The following is a 23,147-nucleotide window of genomic DNA, read 5'->3' as shown; positions in this document are numbered from 1 at the left end:
CAACCTTTGAGAAAATCTCTACAGACACAAATCAATTAGCCGGTGTGATTCTACCAAAATGCATATCTAATGTCAAATTAATTTATTCAGAAATTAAAACTGTTTAGTTAATTATGTAAAGTTAAAGTTAGACATGCATTTTGGTATAGACGCAATGTCATTAGTTTAAGATATGGAGAAATAGGTAAAACTATATGCTCATTATATCTGATTCCGTACAAAATGTCTTGCATCTTTCATCTACTATACACAGCCTCTTATATAATTGTAAACTCATAAAGTTGAGAATAACTGTTTAGTAACGTCAAAAGTAGGTCATCTGTCACAGTAGTACCAAAGTGATACATACTGTATTATATCAAATTTTTATTAAAATTTTATAATTTTAACTTATAGGCGAACAAAATTATAAACGCAAATTTAGTTAAGAAAAAAAAAGAAAAACAAAATCATATCGCTTTAATGAAATTATCATAATTTTTACGCAACTTAATATACAGTTAACGATTTTAATGTTTTTTATTTTTAATTTAGTTTTTTTTTTATTTTTACTTCACTGGTCTATATAATATAGAAAATTTCGCCCGAAGATGTTTAATAAATGTTTTTATCTCTTTCATTCTCAACATGTCTAGTTTAAATGTTCAAAATACTCTGTATATCTTTTAAAAATTATGCATGACGTTTTATGATATGCGCAGATGTAACGCGGCTGCCATTTGGATTTAGACTAACAATTTATTTTAAGCATAAAAAATATACGTTAATATGTGTGCATTGAATGTGCGTCCACCTTAATTTTTTATTTCTTTTTTTAAAATTATGCTATAAAATTCGAGATTTTATTGTTGTTTTATATCATATTAAGTTCAGATTAGTATATATACATATGAAATATTTTATTAATAATTTAATATAATTAACCGAATTAAATCATAATTTTCACTAATTATGCAAAAGTGTCTAGGGCAATGTGTGTAAATATTAAAGATAGTAGCGACTTAAAAATTTTTAATAAGTTATTCTCGCTGGCGGGAAAAGGGACTTTGCTCTCGCGACTACTGAGTTGCCTTACTTAAACGTGCCGCTCCAATTTTATTTGCTTGCTTTTGAAAAGATAAAAAACTCAAACAGAGCTCAATAATATATGCTTTATTACACAATATGCTTAAACCAAAAATCCATTTGTGGTTCATACATAATTTTTGGGCATTTCAACTTAAAACATAAAAAAAAATTGGTTATTTTAGAAATACTGATTTTTATTCCTCTCAATACTTTTGGGAATATATAAAAAACCAAAAAAAAAATATTTTTATTTTACCAAACTATTGCACCCAGTTTAGCAGTAGTCATTTTATTAGCAATTAGTTTCTGTGAACGTACAGCATTTGATAAATTCGCTTCAACACAAGTGTATGGTCTTCTTTTAATTTTAATACCTAATTTTTTATAACTCATTGGATGAACACCGCCAGCTGGTGAAGATCCAGGTTTTTTAAAATCATTCATATCAATTCGTACAACTTTTTGAACTTTCATGCTACTTGGACGACTAAACATTCTATCATGAATATTACCATTTGGACCAGATGCTATAGTTACTGCTGTTAAATAATCTTTAAGTTGAGCTTTTAACATTTCATTTTCATTTTCCAATCCGAATTTTTCTTCTTTTAAACATGCATTATCTAACTTAACACGATTAACTCGTTCCCAAAATAACTCCATGCTATACCAATTCTCTAAGGCTTTCTACATTGAAAAAAGAGAAAAATTAAAAGCTAAAAATGTGGGAATAAATAAGAATAAAAAAGAAATTTGTAGACACATACTTCTTTAAAATCTTCAGGGGGTTGTTTCATTTCATCTGCACTTTTTTCAAAAGCCGGCCTCTTAGCAAAGTCAAATGGAATGACTTTTTCACGCTCTGATTCTAAACGTCGACAAACAGCTGCAAGTTGCATTAATTGTTCACCTTTTTTGTAATATTTTTTTAAAGTCTATAACAAAATAACAAATTGTTTTGGTGAAAATTTTGAAAAATAGGAAAAACAACTTACTGTCAATGATTCATGACCACAAACACCTAATTCACGAAACTGATCTTCATGATTTTTCAAAGACATTTCTAGTTTCCTTTTTAAGTGCAAATATTTTTTATTTAAATTGTCACGATGCGATTGCATATAGGTAACTTGTGATTCACCTTCTTCGATTGTATTATCGGCTTCGATTTTTAAATCAGTCAATTGATTTGTTAATTTGGTTACCTCTTGACAATAGGCTCTAATTTTTGCTGTATTTTCTTCATCTTTTTCTCTCAGATCTGAATATTCAGCATAAAATTCATCCATATAAGCAACATAATCATTTAGGATTTTGCGATGCTCACTCCATAAATTTTCGATTTCTTCCTCACGAGTACTGGTTATGTGTTCCAATTTAATTGCCATCTATACAAAAATAATACAAAAAGCAAAAAATCCAAATAGTTTCATATATGCCATATTTTTATATTTTAAAAAGAAAATCGATTTAATATTTATACATATAAATATAACATGGTATTTGAATGAAATTATGGGGCTGTTTCCTGTCTGCCATGTGGTGGATGTATATACCATGATAGTGGTGCCGCTCCTTACATATGTAGCACTGGCCCTTAGAACGTCTACGAAAAACCGGGTTTGCAGTGGCTCGCATGCATTTGTGCCATAAGGGCCATGAAGATGTGCCCAACTGTGACAATGGAGGTAATTTTTTCTTTTTGGGCCAAGAATTAAATTCCTCGAAACTATGGGAACGTTTTTGGACGTGTTTCAGCCCGAGGTGCGTTTGACATAGTTCATTTCCAGAAGGTGCTGTAGGGTATGCACTACACTGAGACGAATTTAGTAACGATAAGAATGGAAAATTAGTCAATTTAATTATATAACCGCAAGAATTGCTTTTGACAGAAAAATTAGAAAGAAAATAACAAAGAAGTTGGTTACGTTACTAAAATAAATCTGATTACGTAAAGGTATATATAATTTAATTGAATAATTTCTACCTAATACAATAAACAAATTGGTTCAATTATAATTCAAACGATGAATAAAATTTATACATAAATTATACAACAATTTTGTAAATGCGGCACTTAAAATTAAAACGGACAATTAAAATTAGTTTCCAAAAAATTTATTTTAATTTTAAATCTTCGAAGCATCAAGTTAAAATATTCAAGGTCAATTTAAAAACTTTAACTTTAGGCTCTATTGTGAATTATTTTTCAATATCACATTTCAATTATTACACAATATATTTTGACAGTTAAAAACTTCAAATTAAATGTTTATAAAACGACTTATATAAATTCAAATAGGGCTTTTACAAATATATTTTACAATTTATATTTCAAATTTTAAAATGATAATTAGACATATTTAAATGTCATATTAAAATTGCATTATATTATTTTGAAATACAAAACCAAATATATTAAATAATATGATTGGCATATCCTGAAATCAATTCAGATTTGAAATAATTAGGAAATACACGCGTATAAATAAGCCCTTATAATCCACTGAAAATTTTAGTTTATTTTAGAATTTCTAACAATATTTTTATTAAAATAAAACGAAATAAACTAAAAAAATGAATACCAAATTTTTTAAATTTCTTACAAATTTAATTCTTGTTTTAATTATTATTATAAAAGAATTTTCAATAACAGCATTAAAATGTCGTATGGAAGATGAGCCGTCTGATGATGAATTACGTAAAATTATTCATTTATGTGTGAGAAAAACGATTGGAAATCAAAGTATTGAAAATTTATACTTTAATGTACGCGATGATAATATCAACAGTAATAACAATAATAATAATAACGGTAATAATAATGATGGTAATCCATCATGGAAAAATTTAAATAACAATAATAATAATGATGGATTTAACAATGAAGATAATGATCGTATAAAAAATCGTGAGCATTTACAAATAAGAACAAATTATCATAATAAAATGTTTAAAAAAAATAATTTACAAAAATATTTTGCTAACAATTATGATCAATATAATAATAACAATAACAATAATAACAACAACAATAATAATAGACATCAACAACAATTACAACACCAACAACAACAGTATTATCAACAACAACAGCAACAACAGCATCTAATGCAACAAGCACAACAGCAACACCAACTATCATATAATAATGAAAATAATAATAATTATAACTATTATCATAGATATGATAATAATGGTATTCCATTAGATTATAATATGAATGATGGTAGAGTTGTCAATAGTGATAGTAGTAGTAGTAGTAATACTGGTGGTAATAATAATGGTAATCCCGCTTCATTATACTATGATATGAATCGAAGAAATAATGATAATAATAATAACAATAATGTAAATCGAGATTTTGATAGTAATACGTACAACATTTATGGTAATAATGAACAAAATGAACAAAATAATTTTAGAAATAACAATAATAATAATAATAATTGGAATTATCATCATAATAATACCAATACCAGATCAAATTCAAAACAGCAAGATAAACAAAAACAGCTTCATGATGGTGCTTGTATAATTCATTGTTTTTTCGGCGAATTAAATATGGTAAGTATATATGTTTTCAAAACAAAAAAAAACCGAAAAACAAGATAAACATTAAACTGATATATATGAGTGATAGTGAAAGCATCCCCATTGTTGGATCGCTAGTATTTTTGTATTCCATTAACTGAATTTTTCCCCCTCTTTTTCTACTCAATTTGGGAGCATAGGTCATCTACAAAGCTTCGCCATCTGACCCGGTTTTGCACTAGCTGTTTTATTTCGGACCATGTCTTTGGGCAACTCTTATTTCTTTTTCCACTGATCTGCGCCATGTTTCCTTAGATCTAGCTACTTTTCTTTTACCTTACGGATTCCATTCAAGGGCTTTTCGTGGGATATTATATATTGGCCTTCGGAGGGTGTGGGCAATCCAGCTCCACTGTCTTCTCCTAATTTTAGCATGTACGGGTTCCTGTCCCGTCAGTTCCCAGAGATCCTTGTTGTTGATTATTCTGGCGAGAATATTCCGCATATTCTTCGTAGGCATTTATTAATGACGATCTGCACCTTATCTATATAGCTCTTCTTTATCCTCATCTTCTTTATCACTTCCATATAGCACTACGGATTTGACTATAGCAGACTTCCATATAGCGGTACGGATTTTCTGATTTTGGTACCTCTTTCGAGGTGTTGCTGCCTCTAAACCGACCTTAGTCTTCCAAATGCCATTCTATACCACCCACCTAGCAGAACTCTGAGATATCCTCTATGATGTTGTTGTTTATTTTTAGAGGAGCGATGTTACTTGTTTTTATTCTCAGGAATTTTGTTTTATTCACATATATTCGAAGAACGACTCCTGTAGCACTTTGTTTTAGGTTTTCATCTTTTTCTGCATATCACTATGTGTGTGCGCAAGCAGGGCTACGTCGTCTGCGCATTCTAGATCTTCTAATCTATTTGTTAGGGTCTATTTTATTCTTCTAGCAGAACTTGTCGCTTTCTTCATAACCTCATCAAGCACCACATTGAACAAAATGGGAGAGACTGGACAACTCTGTTTTACACCCGTCCGCAGTTCTATTGGATCGCTCAAGCGCCCATAATGAAATATTGCCAGTTCCGCGTTCTCATATAATGCCTTAATGTTACTGATTATTTTCTGAAAAATTCCTTTATTTCTTAAGGAGCGCCATAGTGTATTTCGGTCAATTGTATCGAAGTCAACAAAGATGATATACAGCGGCGGAGATGATATACAGCGCCGGAGGTGATATACAGCGGCGAGATGAATACAGCAGCCACATAACTGATTGTTCTATAATTATTCTTTGCGTGATATCCGGGTCGACGCAACTTCGTCCACTCCTAAAACTGGCTTGTTCTTCTCTAAGTTCAGCCATTATTTTACTTTTAATTCTGAGTGCTAACACCTTCACTACAGAGTTTAGTATTGTAATACCCCACCAGTTGTGACAATCAAATTGATCCCCCTTTTTCGGCAATTTTGTTATGATACCATTTTTCAGCTTTTTGGTATTCGTTCTGTGTAACAAATCTTGTTCATTATGCATAATGTCAACTATTTTGTCTAAGCCCGCTTTGAAGAGGGTTTAGACAAAATACAAATTTTTGCCTTCTGCCTTGTTGTTTTTCAATTTATGTATGGTATCACTTATTTCTCTTTTACTTGACGGGCTCTGGTTACCCTGTTGGTGCGACTGTTGTGTTTTTCATTAACTGAATAGAATGACCGAAATTTCAACAAAGAAAACACAACAGAAAAGCACTTCAACGTTTTATGAAATTATATTTATTAAATGTCATCTTGCAGTTCAACCTTCAATTATTATATAAAGCTAGCACGGAATCTTCCTTCAAACTCATTATTCAATATTTAATTAAAAATTTTTCAAATATTATTATAAAATTCTCATATATGTACATATTATGCACATTAATATTTATCTTGATTTTTAGCTTTTAATATTGCCCGAATACTACCCGAATAGGGCATTTTCATAATGAATCTTCATATAAAAAGGAAGATTTGGAAGGCAGATTTGTATAATTAATTTTTGAAGTCACAACGGTGCAAATATTTTTTATCATTAATTCACCCGTATCGCTATTAGAATATTTATAGGAGAAAAATAAAGTATCAATACTATTTTCTTACTAAATTTTTATTCACCCTAAAGGTACTTTAGTAAATTTTTTTGTAATTACCTTAAAAGCAAGTACGACAGTGAATATTTTTGTGTAAATATCTTAGATGTTGTAAAAACTTTTCATGGTTATTTTTTCCGGTTGATAAATTATTTAGACTTTACATTTTATTATGTTTTTTGTGGCTTAACAATTTCATTATTAAGTAATAGCAAATATATAAATAAAAAAAAGTTTTGTTACCTTTTTGTATACCTATATACTTTATTACGATACAAGAAATTAGTATATATGTAGGTACTTACAATGGATTGCAACAAAAAGGAAAAAGTGTATTGTATAAAATGAAAGAGGAAGTTCACTTTACCAATAAGAAAATTACCGAATCATCATAAAAATGTCAAGGGTTTTTCTTTTTGTCTTTCTCAACTTTAATATAAAATTAAATTAATTAAGTATATATTGATCCATCGACCTTATGTAATTTTGTTATAGATTTTTCGAAATAAAAAAAATAAACCTCTCGAAATTGTCTTACATTACGAGTTACTCAAAAATGTCATCAGTGTTTTGAAATTTAAAAAAAATAACAAAGTTTTGACTGTGCACAAATAATAAATGTCAATAATAAATTAAACTAGAATGACGTATTTTTAATAGAATGTACTTTGACGTCTTTTAAATATAGCGTTTATAAGCAGCTAAATTAATTAATATAAGATTAAAATATCAGATCATATCTTAATTCATAACAAATAAAAATGTTGATAGTTCATTCGTATTATAATTCCTGAGTATTTTATTACAATTACGTTTATTCAAAAAAATCTACTTGATATAGATTATGATTGGCACAATTCATATATACAATCTATGTCAAATTTATAAACAATCTATTGTCAATCTATGTATTTTATAAAATTCCAATGTAGGTGTCTGCGAATGTATTTTGCCTAATTCTTCTTATCTATACTAGCATTTTATTCATTTAAACAAATACTGTTAATTATTTTATTAATATTTTTGTATAATTTTTCAGTTAAATAATGATGAATATCCAGATAAACGTAAAGTTATACAAACATTAACAAAAGATGTTAAAAATAATGATTTAAGAGAATTTTACACAGAATCGGTTAAGGATTGTTTCCATTTAATTGAAATTGAAAAACAACACAAGGATAAATGTGAATTTTCTAAAAAATTAATCAACTGTATGACAGATTATGCAAAAGCTAATTGTGATGATTGGGATGAAAGTACAATTGTACTTTAACCAAAATATATATATGTATGTTATGCCAATGTTACACCATTTTAATAATAAATCTATATATTAAAATTACTACATTTTAATAATCTATATGTAAAATATTGTGTTAATAAAATATTATAAAAATATATAAGTATGTATTTTTTGTTATTCAGATAACGTGGAATGCAATCAAGAAATAATTTAAAGCAAACTGACTGTTCCGAAATTTCACATACTTTAAGAAAATAATTATAATGTCCATTTTCGATTATCGATACTTCTGTGAACCTTCGATATAACATCATTCTATTTTGAACATTCTAACTTAAATTATGAAAGTATAAAGGCATTCAGCCTCAGTGTTGTTAAAACTACATAAATCTTTGTAAATATATGACATCATATATTATGTATATTCGCCATACTGTATCAATATTCACCACACTTCAAATATATCAGATGTATGTCCTACCAAAATGAATTCAAACATAATACTATATTTATTAAAAAAGGAAGACCAAAATTTGTCACACACCTCACTTTTAATATCATCCAATTTTTGTAAGTAATCATCATGCAATGCTTTAAATTGATTTTCACCACTTTTCTCTAAAGTAAAATATGATGCTTCTAAGGAATGGTGAGCTTTATCACGTTGCTCACGGTACTCCTTAAAATCCTGATCAGCTTCAAATATAATTTCATTTCTCTGTTCGATATAAGAACTTTTGAAATAATCCATTCGTTCAAATTGTATTGCTAAAAAAATCGCATATTATTTATTACAAGTTTTAGTAACTTCAAATTGTAAATTCAAAAACTTACACATTATTTTATCAATACTTTCCATATGACTTTGTTGTAAATTTGAATACATATCTTCAGCTTCATCCAAATCACTAAGTAATTGTTGAATAATACGATTCTTTTGTTCGAATGCATCTTGAAATAAATTTTCAACATCATTTATTTCTCTTTTCAATGATTGACATTTAACCTGTCGTAAAATTGAACGCCATTCTTGATTTATTTTTGCTAAATTTAAACGTGTAAATGCTTCTTCACGTTTTAATTTATTCTGTGAAAGAAAAGCAAAAACAAATTAATAAAAATTTAATTACAAATTAAAATTTTTGAAGAATGGATTTGATTTGAGAGGCACATTTTAATGTATATTATTTTAAATATTCCTAAACACATTCTTTTACAAAACAAAACTAATGTTAATAAAAACTAAAAACGTTAACCTATTTGTAGTTTATGGTGACAAGAGAATAGTATCAGTAGACAAATAAAAATACCTGGGAGTTACAATATATGTAGATATTGAGTTGAATTGAAACTACCATGTGAATGATCTAGTCAATGAAACCAGAGCGATTATTTAAAAAAATAGGTTGTAGAGTACTGAATAATGTTAAGTTGTCAGCAGATTTCAGTCTGTTTCATATGGCGTAGTAACGTATGGTATTGAAGTGTGAAGAAAAACTTTTGCTAAAAATACTAAACAACTGCAACATTCATGGTCACAACACCAGATCAGGAAATCAATTAAAAGGCCAAAGGTGTATTAGATAAAATGGTCTAGATTGAATTATCAATACAAGGTATTCTTTTTATAATCAGAGACAGAAAAATTTGTAGAAACAAAAATTTTAAAGAGCTGTAAAAATATCATTTCTAAAAAATTTTTTTAATTGAAGTGTATCCTGCGTATTCCCTGCACATACATAGTCTTTTTTTTTCTCTTTTAATTTTTCATCAAAATAAAACAGTTTATTGTTGGCTCAATATTTCGAAACCCCAACCGAGGTTTCAATATTTCGAATAGAAAATTTGGCTAAAAATTTTAATTTTTCAATATTATAAATCGATTAGAGTCAATTGTTCTATGCGCCTCTTCCACATAATAATATAGATATAAAGGGCATAATTGTCAAAATAAGGAAGAGAATATGCCACTCAAAGTTTGAGAAAAAATTAAATCTTTAATATTTCAAATTTAGTTAATATACAAACCTTCATATATAGAGCAATCAATTGTTGTTTTCTTCTTCTCGCTTCTTCTTCAAGTTCAGCTCTATGCTGAAGATATCTTGCACGCTCTTCTTCAGACATTCGTGCTAATTTATTTTTAGATCCACCTTTTTTCTTACCCATTTTACAATCTCTTCTCTATATTTTACCCTTTTACTTTTATAATTTAATTTAATACAATAAAAAAATATTTAATTTTTATTTATTTTAAAGTATCTTTTATTTAATCTCTTATAATAAAAATTGTAAAATATGTATGTAACTTTGACGGCAGTATCATTTATAAAACTTACAAATAACATGTAATTTGTTGCCTTTCATTTAGCTACCCATATAGCCATTTAGTACACACTAAAAATGTGAATAAAATAGAAAGAGACAACATAAAAACAAAACGTTGGTAACAATAAATAGTGCATGATTTTTTTTATAATAATATAACAAATTTTTATGTATAATAACTGAAACATAGTAACCATTATATGAAAATTGTTAAATTGTTAATTTAAATGGGTAGCACACAAAAATGAAATAAAAAATAAAGAAAGAATTAAATCCAATTGTGTTAATTTAACATATAACATTATGTAAATAAGGAAGTTTTATTTTAAATAACAGAAAATAATGTAATTTTATATACATGAATGTATATGTATGTACATTAAAGCTATAATGTGTATAAGGAAAATTCATGGTTGAAAATATAATGGTGAAAAAAATATTGTGTAATAAAATTTTGTAAAAGAAAAGAAAAATGTGGTTTCTTTGCTCGGGTTGAAAAAATTTCAAGATCTACTAAATTATTTGGAAATTTAAATTTACATATACATATATTTCTGAGATATTTGTTAACCAAGCGCATAACTGCATTTGATTTAATTTCAAAACCTCAATAGAAAATTATTTTAAATAATATAAATAAGAAAATTTTTGAATAAAATTTTGAATACCTATTAGTAAATTAAACAATACGCAATTTGAATACACCATTAAGTTTAACCAACTTTGCTCTTAAAATACACAGTACAATATATATAATAAATATATAAAATGTGAGCTCGCATTATAACTTAACATTTTGGTAAACTTATATAATTTTAGCAAGCATTATTCTTTCCGGTCTCACATATTTATATTGAATTCTTTAACCTCTGATTTATTTCATATTCATCAAAATTTTGAAAGATGAATGATGGGAAGTCATATAATTACGGAAAAAAGTTGAAATCATTTAAAGAGCACTGTACTAAGTAGGAAATTTTCGAGTTCATTTAAGAAATATAAAATTTTCGAGTCTAATCTAATTTATTCAAAAGCTCAGCAATCAGCTAGTGCTAGTAGAATCATCATTTTTATTAAAATGCTGATTTTATTTTACTTGTATTGAGAAAGCAGCATTTTAGCATTGAAAATTTTTCAGCCATTGGGGAATATGCCCACCCCCATGAGCCAAGCACAGCAAGAATATAGTGAATAATCGAGGAGATGAGTCCGCAGAGTTAACCAGATCCCTCCGTCAAAAAGAGAAATAACGGAATCCATAGCCAAAATAAAGAAAAACGCCGGTGAGCACTCTGATGGATTACTCCCACAGCTTTTTAGAGCTAACCGTGATAAACGGAGTATGGAGCAATGAAAGGGTTAACATCACTAAGAGCTGATGTTGCCTAAAAGATCTTCACTTCGCAGGCGACATAGTACTGTTATTCCATACATTCATAGACATAAGTATAAAACTGACCAAACTTGGCGAACAGGCCGAAGAATAGGTCTAAAAATCAACTAAGCTAACTTGAACCCAATATAGCATGTCACTCACTTCAATTACCTTGGTGGTATTATCAGCACAAGTGAACCTTCTTCTTAAGGTCAATTAAGGCGAATACTTTTAAAGTTATAACCGAGAAATTGAGCTGTAATATTAAGAGATTCGAATTTAGAAATTCACAAAAAAATTTTTTTAGTTATGACATTATTTTAGGGAAAATTTGATTAATTGAAAATTGTAATCTAATATTTTTATTCATTTTAAATTTAACACCAAAATTTACATACATAAACCATAGTCCATTTAAGTTCATATAGCGAGTTGAAAACATTAATTAAAATCTCTTGACAAAAATTCTATTAATAATTTTTTTTGTAGCTTTTTATCAGGTTTTTTCATTCTTTATTAAAATACTGTCCACACATCTCAGTTCAAAAATGACAAAATTTATTTTTAAATAACAAAAATTGCCACAACCCAATGCCTTTATGTTGTCAATATTGTTTTAATTTTATTACATAAATTTTAATTTCATTTAAGAAAAAAAATTTCTTTGATAAAATATTAATAATTTTTTTTTGCAAGATATTCCAAAATATCTGCTTAATTTATGACTTTTATCTTAAAATAAAATATTATGTTGTAAACGCAAAAATATTTGTGGATATTCATACATATAAGATACAATGACATCTTTCAAAAAAAAACAAACAACAAAGAACAAAGCAAATGAAAATAAAGATGCGTCAAAGCCGGTAAATATGCAAAATAACTTTCAAATCAGTATCAACTCTATATGAAGCCATTCAACATAAATAAAAATCAAGTGAATATTAAAATATCCCTTTTAACCTTGAACTTCAAAAATTCTCAATATGAACTTTTTGAGTTTAAAGAAAAGTCATCGTCATTAATTGATGTACAAGGTGTCTCATTGTAAAAGTGTAAACTCCAAACATTTTTCTGGTTAAATAAAATATTTTTTAAATAAAATATTCGCTTTTCAAATTTATCCTTTTGGTTTTAACTACTTAAGTGACAATTTACAATTAAAAATTTTAACAACGGTAACCAAAAAGGACTTGATCTATAAATTACATAAAAGAGTAACTTCTGGAAAATGTCAATGTCAAAATTTTGTTTACATACTTCATCAAATATCTTTCGTTTCAGGGTGTTAGCTCATTAATACCTTTAATAATTCTTTTGTAGTTTTGTTGTTTGAACAATTCCAGGTTAAATGAATCGTCAATTTTCTTTTGTTTCCGAAAATTATTAACATGACATAAGGAAAATTCTTTTTATTACAAATCAATATGCATTTAAACGGACCACATTGTACACCTACAGTCTAAATGAACGTTGCATACGCTCATAAATTTATATATATATATTCAAAATTAAAGGTGCGTTTCAAATATCTCGTGTGTATTTAAGGCTATATCAGTTTCAAGAACTCAAACTTTCGCTTGCATTGACCGACCAATTGACTAAAAATAATCAAAATAAAAAGAAAACAAAGAAGAATTTTGTATAATGTAAACAACTAAAACAAACATAAGAATTTGAAATTGCAGACTTTATTTTCATTCAAGTTTTATTCGTTTTTTTTATATTCAAAAACCAATCAAGTTAAAGTTAAATGAATGAACTTTGAATTTGCCTTTTTTCTGATATTCCGTAAATATATACATAGGAAGAGTCATTTTAAAGATTCGAATAAATGCACACCATATACACAAGATTTACGTATGTATTTAAATGCATGTACATAAATATGTGCATACAAATGTGCATATATTCCATTCGATTAGAAAACTTACTAAATTTAGAAAATTTTTAGGGTCTTTTTTTAAGAAAGAAATTCGCTAATAATTAATTTGATTTCTTAAAATTTAACATAAAATTTAAAAACACAAAAATAATTTTAAAAAGAACCTGAAACTTACAGAAAAAATAAATTTAACTGGAACCGATGATAAATAAAAAATTGCTTGAAAGCAATATAGGTTGTGTTCACTTTTTTTCGAAAACCTTATTGTTCCAAAGTTTCAACCTAATTGTAAAAAAACAGAATAAAAGCGGAGAATGGGAACGGTGGACGATTTCCGATGTTAACCTAGAACAACAGCGAAACGACAAAATCAACTATTCATTATTTTGCATATTTTCACATACAGGAAACAGATAAAGTCAAAAAAAAACCACCAGTGATAAAAAAGGATTTGAGGGTATTTTACATCCGTGGCTTACAAAGTTCAAAAATATCCGGACACCCCAAGAGCACTTGGCATAGATCTGTCAAGTTACAACTAGAAAAATCAGATTGAACATGAGATAAAATCATGCAAATAGCAAAAATTAAAAAACAATACTAAAAGTATTTCATTGAAATCATAACCTAAAATTTTAATTTGTACAGTATAACAGTGAAAAATTAGAATGAGGTTTTCAATTAATATAATTCAAATAAAATTTTAATTCATTTATTAATTTTTTGGTATAATTTTAAAAAAACTAATTCAATTTCAAATAAGCTCAATTCAAAAAATTCATTTTAAAATTTTTCTGTGATGCTTTAAATTATTATATTTAAGTTATAACTTGTGAATCATCTAACAAATATTAAAATGTATAATATATTTTAAGGATAACAATCAAAAAATCTTTCAAAAGTCGATTAATTTTTAAAAATTTCTAAATATGGTCATTAATAACTTTTAACAAAAGAAAAATGCATATATTAAAACATATTAAATTACATTAAAAAATTAAATTGACATTTGACATATGAACGATAATTATAAAGTGGATTTTTAATTTTTATCATTAAGATTTTTATTAACATTTTAAGATGACAATATTAACATCCAGACGATTGCTAAATAAACAAAAATTAATTAAGTTATTTTTATTACGTTTTAAATAAATTAAATATTTAAATAATGATTAAATTTATTGCAATTGAAAAATTTTGATATTAATATAAAATTTAAGATAAAAAACGATGAGACAATTTTGAAGGAAATATGATAAAAACTTATTTTATTTTTTGAAATTTCATAAAAATTTCAATCGCATGAAGTTTTTGTATGCATCTCTTAATTAAAAATAATATAGAGAATAAAAATAATATTGCGACATAAGTACGCGCTTTCGCTCGATTTATTATGCATGCCGAATTCACTAGAATCTGACGAATGTGACAGTTTGGTATTAAATGCGGCGAATTACCAGATTTCTTTAGATTAAGAATACGAGTATCATCGAAAAGTTTTACGCAACGTACAAGAAATTTAAAAATTTTTGCATTGTGGTGTACTATATAACATTTATATTTAAATATTTTTAATTAAAATTATTACAAAAAACCATTTGATAATAAGAAAGTCGAGTATTTGACATGTGTACATATAATTTTAATGTTGAGAAATTTCAATAATGTCACAATAAAAATTACTGAATGGTTACAAATTCATTTCACAAATTCCACATAGAAAAAACACAACAATAAAATTCTATTGTTGTTATATAATTTTTATAATAAACAGTAAAATCCATGTAATTGCTTCCATTTTTGCTTTTGTTCTTCTGATTATAAAATTAAGTTTTCGCTAAAATACGAATCGTAATTCGTAATCGTATAATTTTTAAGGCGAAATCAAGCGAAAACAGATTTTTTTATTATGAACTATATCAAATGCTCTATAATGTCGAGTTTAGATTAATCCATTTCATTATTTCTCAATAATAATATAGAGCATACAATTAGATTCTACAATCTACAATACTCGATATTTATTTATAATTAGTAATATATTTTCAAGAAAATTTAAGGTTTGTGGTTTTAAAATTAAGCAAATCATTTAATTTTCATTTCTAAGACAATTAATCATTCGGAATTCACTGTTAAGTCATTATAGAATACAAAAATGCTTATGATGCATAATATATTCGTCGAGTAAACCTGACATTGAATTCATTAAAAGAAAATAAAAAAACATTACAATAATAATAACAAAGGTAAACATTAAAATTGGAATATGAAAATAAATATTTGACCCATACAATGGCATTAAATTATGTTTTGCAACACTGACAATATTTACAAAAATAACAAAATAAAATACAATAACAATGTACACACTTGCTAATGCAAATAAACATAAAAAAAAAAATAAAGGTGCACATTATAGTGAATAGAGTAGTGAATACACACACAATTACGAGCGGACAAAGTTTATGAAGACTTCATAATTACCATATACACATTATAATTATGCCATATTAGTTTATTATTATTATTAAATATGCTCACCTAGCATATTTTATTTTATTTAATGAACACTTTACATACTTAATAAATAAAAATTATTTTAATATAATTAAATTGATGGCTAAAAATGTCATCCAACTCCTATCTAACAAAAAATGAACAATGTTTAATATGGCAACCTTTAGTATAAAGCTAAAATAATACAAGGGATTTTAGTTTACACTGATTAGTTTAAATTTCGTATCAAAATCATTTCAGTTTAACCAGAATTATGAATTATTGCCCATTATTTGTAATTTGACATACGATAAATTTCTAAATCCAATCAAATATACATAAATGTTTTCTATAATATTTTCAATGGTATATTCCATAATTTAATGAATCGGTCTGAATATTAAATAAAATATTATTATAAAAAAATGACCTAGATTTATTATTTTTTTTGTAATTAATTAATTAACGCAAAAATATACACTTGCAAAATATTTAGTTGCTGTCTATCGTAAAACATAGTTTAACCTTTAGAAAAAAACTGTACAAAATTAGTTGTACGTACATATTATGTACATATGCATATATAAATATATTATATATTAACAATCGCGATTGTTTAACTACGTTCTCACACAAATTGGAACACCCTTTTTAAATTAATAGAAAACAAAAAATCAAATAAAAAGCATTTATTGTTATATTCATGTTTTATTCATGTTCGTATATATATACATATGATAAATTCATTTGTCAAATCAAAACGTCATACTCTAACTCACAAAATATTATATGATATTAGCTACAGGTATTCGCTCTCATTATATTCAAATGTTTTATAATGTGGTTTACACACTGCATAAGTAAAATACAAAATCATTCATATAAAAATACAAATATATGTGCTCACGCACGTATAAACATTTGTTTTGCATTATATTTTTCTCTAATGACAATCCAAGTTCTGTTATACCGTTATCTGCATGCAAATATAATTCAATATGTAATGTAAATTCTTAGATGCAAAATTGTTGTATTGATATTTAATACAAAATTATATTCTAATGTTAAAATTTAAGACAAAAATATTTTTATTGTAAATTTTTATTCGTACTGTAGAGGCATTTAAAACGTAAAAGTACTCTTGAAAACAGCGCATGAAATCGTTATCGAAAAGTTCAGAGTATTCATTCGATAATCATATTATCTGCCAAACAATTAAATATCAATTGTTAAACTTTTTGTGTCATTTGCCTATTCGACTGAAAGAAGTTTACCTTAATTTGAAAACTAAAGCTGTCTTGCCAATTATCGGAAATCTAATGTCAAATATTTTATTAATCACAATAAGTTCGATTAATTTTTTATATAAGTTTAGTTAAATTGTAATTTATTATGAAAATTTTTCCATCTGTAAGATTTCTTGAAAACAGTGAGAAAGGATAGCAAAATCAAATTTTTGCTTTGCTGATGTTTAACATCGTATAATTATATGTTGAAAAAAAACAGTAAATAATATAAATAATGAAAACTGATTATTCGGAAATAATTTTTATTAATAAAAATTAACATTGGAAATTTTATTAGAGTTATAAAATGCACATTTAATTTAATATTGCAAATTTTGCATATTTACGCATAGCTCATAAAAAATAAAAGATGTCATCTAAAATAAATTTTTAGTGCTTAATTAAGTACAATTGTAAAAAAAACACAAAATACTTAATTCGAAAAAGCAAAATATGATTCAGCAAATTCGATGACATTATCAGAGAACATGCGAAAATTACCGTAAATTATTAAAGGTAATTTGACGTATTAAAAGCAACCATGACAAATTTTTACACATATTTAAAATAAAATTTTTAAAATTTTGCATATTTTTCAAAAAATGTTTCTAATAAAATTTCTCAAAGTTGCCAATATTTAGACGTATATGATCAAGTTTTTTATAATATTATGTAATATGAAAATAATTCGTGCGTTTACGTGTCAAAATGTGTATTTAACTTACGCAAAAATATATATGTATATATGCATTTTTAATATATACACTAAAAATATTTACAATAAAATGTGTAATTTTCAAGTTCATAGAACTAAAAAATTTTTATTGTGAATGACATTAAAGGGTAAAAGTACCAAAAATTATTTGTTTACATTATTACACAGCGTAGTTATTTTTTTGCTGATATTTACATTTTTATTTAATAATTTTATTTTTAATAATAATAATTAAACGTGCGAAATTATTTGAAAATTAAATATAAGTTAGTCAGAAATAAAGGGTATTGTAATAATGGAATATTTCTTTATCATTTTTATTTAGCGGAAAGAGTTTTTTTAAATTCATTTAAAATTATTAACCAAAGAGCGGAAAGTAATATTACTACGGCTATTAACCATTATGAGTGGAAAGTAATATTACTACGGCTTGAGTTGATTCAACGGGAATCTATTTATAACTTTAAATTTGTGAATTAACAGATTATTGAAAGGTTTGTTCAATTATTTCATTTTTTTTTTATAATTGGCTAATCTAAAACCTTCTTAATAGTTTAAAAAGAAGAAATTGTTTGTTTGAATGTGTAAACTTATGGAAATCATTCTAGGCTGAGTAGTTTTGTACTATGGGGACATTTGTCCACTAAATATTTCAATACATATTAAGTATGAATGTTATATATTGGCTTAGAGAAATTTGAACAAGGGTAAGAAAAAACATTTAAGTATTTATAATGATAAAAAAAAATAATGTAAAACTTTATTTTTAGCAAATAGTCCTGATAATAAGAAGTACTTCCAAGATTTTGGTTATGCATGAATTAACACTTTTCTCTATACTTATTCTCTGCCTTCTTGCCAATATAGACAGACAAAAATTTGGTAAAAAAAAAACTGAAAAGATATTTTATTTTTAAATTATTTTTGTACTCTTAATTTCGTTAAGGTGAAAACAAAAAAAATTAAATAAATAATTTATTTTTCGTGATTTATTTGCCAAAAGTGAAATTAATTGAAAAAAAATTGCAAAGTAACAATTATAACTATTGACGCCACAAAACATAAAAACAAAAAATAAATTTATTAAAGTTTTTTTCATTTACTACTGAAAATTCAAAATATGTAAAAATTAAAGCTCTTCAGCTTTATATTATTGGTATATTCAGCATTATTGAATTCAAAAAATAAAAATTATAAAAAAGAAAAACTAAAATGTGAATGAAATCTAGAAAAGTTAAAGAAACTAAATGTTAAAACAAGAATGGAATATGTATTTCAATGCGATAACCTTGATTTAAACTCGAAGCTGTAAAAATTTATAATAATATTTATGTAAATATAAGGTGTCCTGTATAATAAACAGTTACCACACAATACACCTTGTACTTTGATTATAAGGACGAGTGACGACTATAAAATATGTTCTATATACATACATATAGTTCTATTCAAATGGTTTTACTTAAAGGAAACCGATGCATGATACTGGATTTCATTATGTATGCATCATGATATGCATAGCATCATTTGATGAACCTAACAACCTATACCATACTTATTCCTTCTTTTGTTAAAACGTTGCACTACATATATTTTTCTTGTGAATAAACATATTAAGAACTTGTGCTTTCAAATATTAAACTTAGCCTTTAGCCAGCGGCCTTGTTCAGCAATTTATATTGTAAGTTACTTCTGCATTTAGCGCTACACCTCTCGTTATATAATAATTAAGCAGATACACAATAATATTATTTAAAATTTAACTTAAAATTTAATTTTTATATCTGTTTTGACATTTTTTTTTCTTTTTGCCCACAAATGGTATAATAATTGATTATTGAAAAATTCTTTGATTCAATTTTTGCAATTTGAACTTGTTTATATAATTATATTTGTGTGTGTATGTACACATATTCTATATAACAATATAACAACATATTTTAATCTTAATGTAATATTTAAAATTATTCAATTCAAATATGTACTTACATATATATGTACGTACATAAAAATTAAATTGTTTGAATTTATTGTTATTAAAGTAATTTTAATAAGAACAAAATAGCAATAATAAATTTAGGTTGATTTTAAGTTTATTCTAGTTTTTTAATTTAATAATATTTTATCAAATAGAAAACTCAATCATATACTTATATAAAATAATGTCTTATACGTATTATATTATATGACATCACTTCAATTGGAGCACATTTCATTCCACAATAATTTTAATATAGTAAATTAAATTTAATATGCTGTATTTTTAGATATTATATAGGTCCATCATATAATTGACTTCGAGATGTCAAGAAGATCTTAATAGTTTGCAGATAATCCAAAGCCGTGCAATGAGAATAATATTGAAGCTGCCTCGACTCAGTCCTATCAACATCATAATCGAAACTCTGATCTGGTTATCTGATCAGAGAAAAATTGTTATGATTGGGCTCATTATATAGTATTTAAAATGACATGTGTCCAGAGTACCTATCCAGTAGATAAGGTTATGCTGGTGATATACATAACTAAAATTTAAGAAATATATTTAATTTTCGTTTAAAATATTTTAGGAAATAAAAAACCAAGGATGGAGGCTTAAATATGTACAATAATCTATACCTTTAGAGTTAAAAATAGAAAACAATCTTAATTTGCTAGATAAAGAATTAAAACAAACAAAAAGGGTAAAATATAACTGAGCTATATAATGGCAATTCAAATACAAATCAAGCACGATGTTAAAACTTTTAAACAAATTTGAACAAATTATACATAGATATAAATTATAAAAGCAAATTGTGTTGGAATCTGAAAATTTATATTTTTTTTTAGATAATTCACTTTTGTCGCAGGGGTGTATTGTACATTAATTTTGTTATACATACGTATACCTATATAATTAACCGAAATTGTAATTAAAAACCTTCAATTGTATACGAAATTAACTACGTGTACATATTTACACGAGTATGGAATTGAACATTAAATTTTTACAACATAAAAATTGACACTATGAAATAATGTTTCTAGTCATAAATAATTATTATTAAATAAAAATGAAATATTTTTTTTTTTCAATAATTTTTTAACAAAATTTTATTAAATTTTTATTATTTTTTTTTTTATTTTGTTAGTTTATAGAATAAATAATTTAATTACTTATTCTAAATCGCATGAATATTAAAAATGGGTGGAGATTTTGTTACATTTTGTCATTTAACATGAAAAAATACATTTAAATTTTTTAAACATTTAATATTAAAAAAATGAATTAAAATAAAAAATTTACTCATATGTAGATGTAAACAAAGCCTTATTTTTCTTTTTATAATAAAATAAAATTGATAGTAGCAACATCAACCATGTTTGAACTTCATAAAACGAATTGAAAAAATTATTTCTAATTAATAAATGAAATTTTCGGAAACCCAATTGATATGAATATTATACAAATATGTTTTATTGTAAATGTTATTTAAAAAATTTATTGTAATAAATTCAATTTTACATTTCCATTGAAATTTTGCAATAAAACTTAATTAATTGCTATAAAATTGCAACAAAGAATAAATTGTAGTTTAAATCAACACCTCAAAATTCATATTTATTAATAATTCTTGCGATATACATGCATACATACATAATTATGATATTATAAAATGAAATTGTAACTTCAAAATAATCTGAAATTTTGGAAGAAACCCAGAAAGTTGAAAATTGCTTTTTTTTAGAATTTTTTCTTCATTTACATATATTTTTAAATTATTATTGATTTTAATAAAATAAAAAAACAGTGATAAATTAATAAAAGGCAAGCTGAAACGCATTAGCTATATTTTAATTATAATTAAATTAAAAAATTATTTTAATAATGAAAACAACCAGAACGATGACATTTTAATAACACAATAAATTTTGAAAAAAAAAACAATTCTCTTTTATGAATAAATTTTAAATGGATCGTTTATTTTCAAAGTGACCTAAGTCCATTTCAATTAAAAATAAAATATTGCTCAGCTTGGATTTAAAGTAGCCAAAAATTCAGTTAAGTGATATTGATTCGGTTAAGTGATATTTGTTTTCCTAACCGGTAACATTATAGCTCCAATTCCAATTATTTTACTTTATTTTAAAAATAAGATAATTTTGAAATCGCATGTGGCACGATATTCTAATGCGAATAAATTGTATAATACTAATCTACTGCCAAACTTGGCTTTTTCAGCAATGCAATTTTAATTGCTGATTAAATGCATTGCAGATTTCATCTACTTTAGGAAAATTTTACAATTTTAAAAAAGTATTATTAAAATTGATATTTTGATTTTACAAGAATTGGAATTAAAACTCTGAAGAAGCTTTTATAATCGTGATTTGGATAAAAAAAAAGTTGGTGTACTTCTCTAAAATGTTTTCATGGATTTTAATCAGACTATTTACTTGCATTATATATACGTAAATATACAAAACATCATATTAATTATTCAATTTGACATTTTTATAAAAAAAACTCGTAAATAATCCTTTTCTTTTTTTTGTACTTTTTGATTTTATTATGGTTAATAACTTTTATTTTATTCTTTTTAAATTAAAAACATTTTTGCAACTAATATAATATGAGCTATCGGAACAATATCATGCATTTATGATTCTTTCACCCTTTCAATAGATTACCGAAAAAACTTGGCTATTAAAAAAAATATTAAATAAGATTTCTTTTAACAAACACCTATCATATAAAAATATTCTTATCTTAAATAACAACCATGAGGAATTGGTAAGAAATAATAAACGGAAATAAAGAACTGACATAAATCAGTTAATTAGGAAAAACGAAACTAAAACGGTGAACGGAAATGGCGTGCGATTTCCGTTATGAACCCAGAAACAACGAAACGACAAAATCTACTGGAAACGGATAATGTCAAAAACCGCTAGCGGTGAAATAGAATTTTGGTATACTTTACCGCCGTTAAATTCGTGCGGTTATTTCAATTTATGCTGATCAGTCCCATTTAAAAATTTATATTCTATGTGAATTTTGACATTTCGCCACGGAAAATTCT

The 23,147-nt window shown here is 25.5% G+C and overlaps 1 protein-coding gene across 1 annotated transcript; it reads right to left on the bottom strand.

Annotated features, from left to right (window-relative positions):
- Positions 1–1,320: 1,320 nt before the first annotated feature.
- Positions 1,321–10,162, bottom strand: LOC129612715 (dynein regulatory complex subunit 2). The gene is given in 6 exon segments (XM_055526471.1): positions 1,321–1,784; positions 1,832–2,003; positions 2,064–2,456; positions 8,538–8,761; positions 8,828–9,080; positions 10,022–10,162. Coding segments are annotated over 6 exon segments (1,647 nt in total).
- Positions 10,163–23,147: the final 12,985 nt, after the last annotated feature.

Source organism: Condylostylus longicornis, unplaced genomic scaffold (genome assembly GCF_029603195.1).
Source record: "Condylostylus longicornis isolate FDR11 unplaced genomic scaffold, ASM2960319v2 ptg000076l, whole genome shotgun sequence".
Taxonomy (NCBI): Eukaryota; Metazoa; Arthropoda; class Insecta; order Diptera; family Dolichopodidae; genus Condylostylus; species Condylostylus longicornis.
Note: the sequence above shows the minus strand (reverse complement) of the source record. Positions and strands in the feature narration are given on the sequence as shown.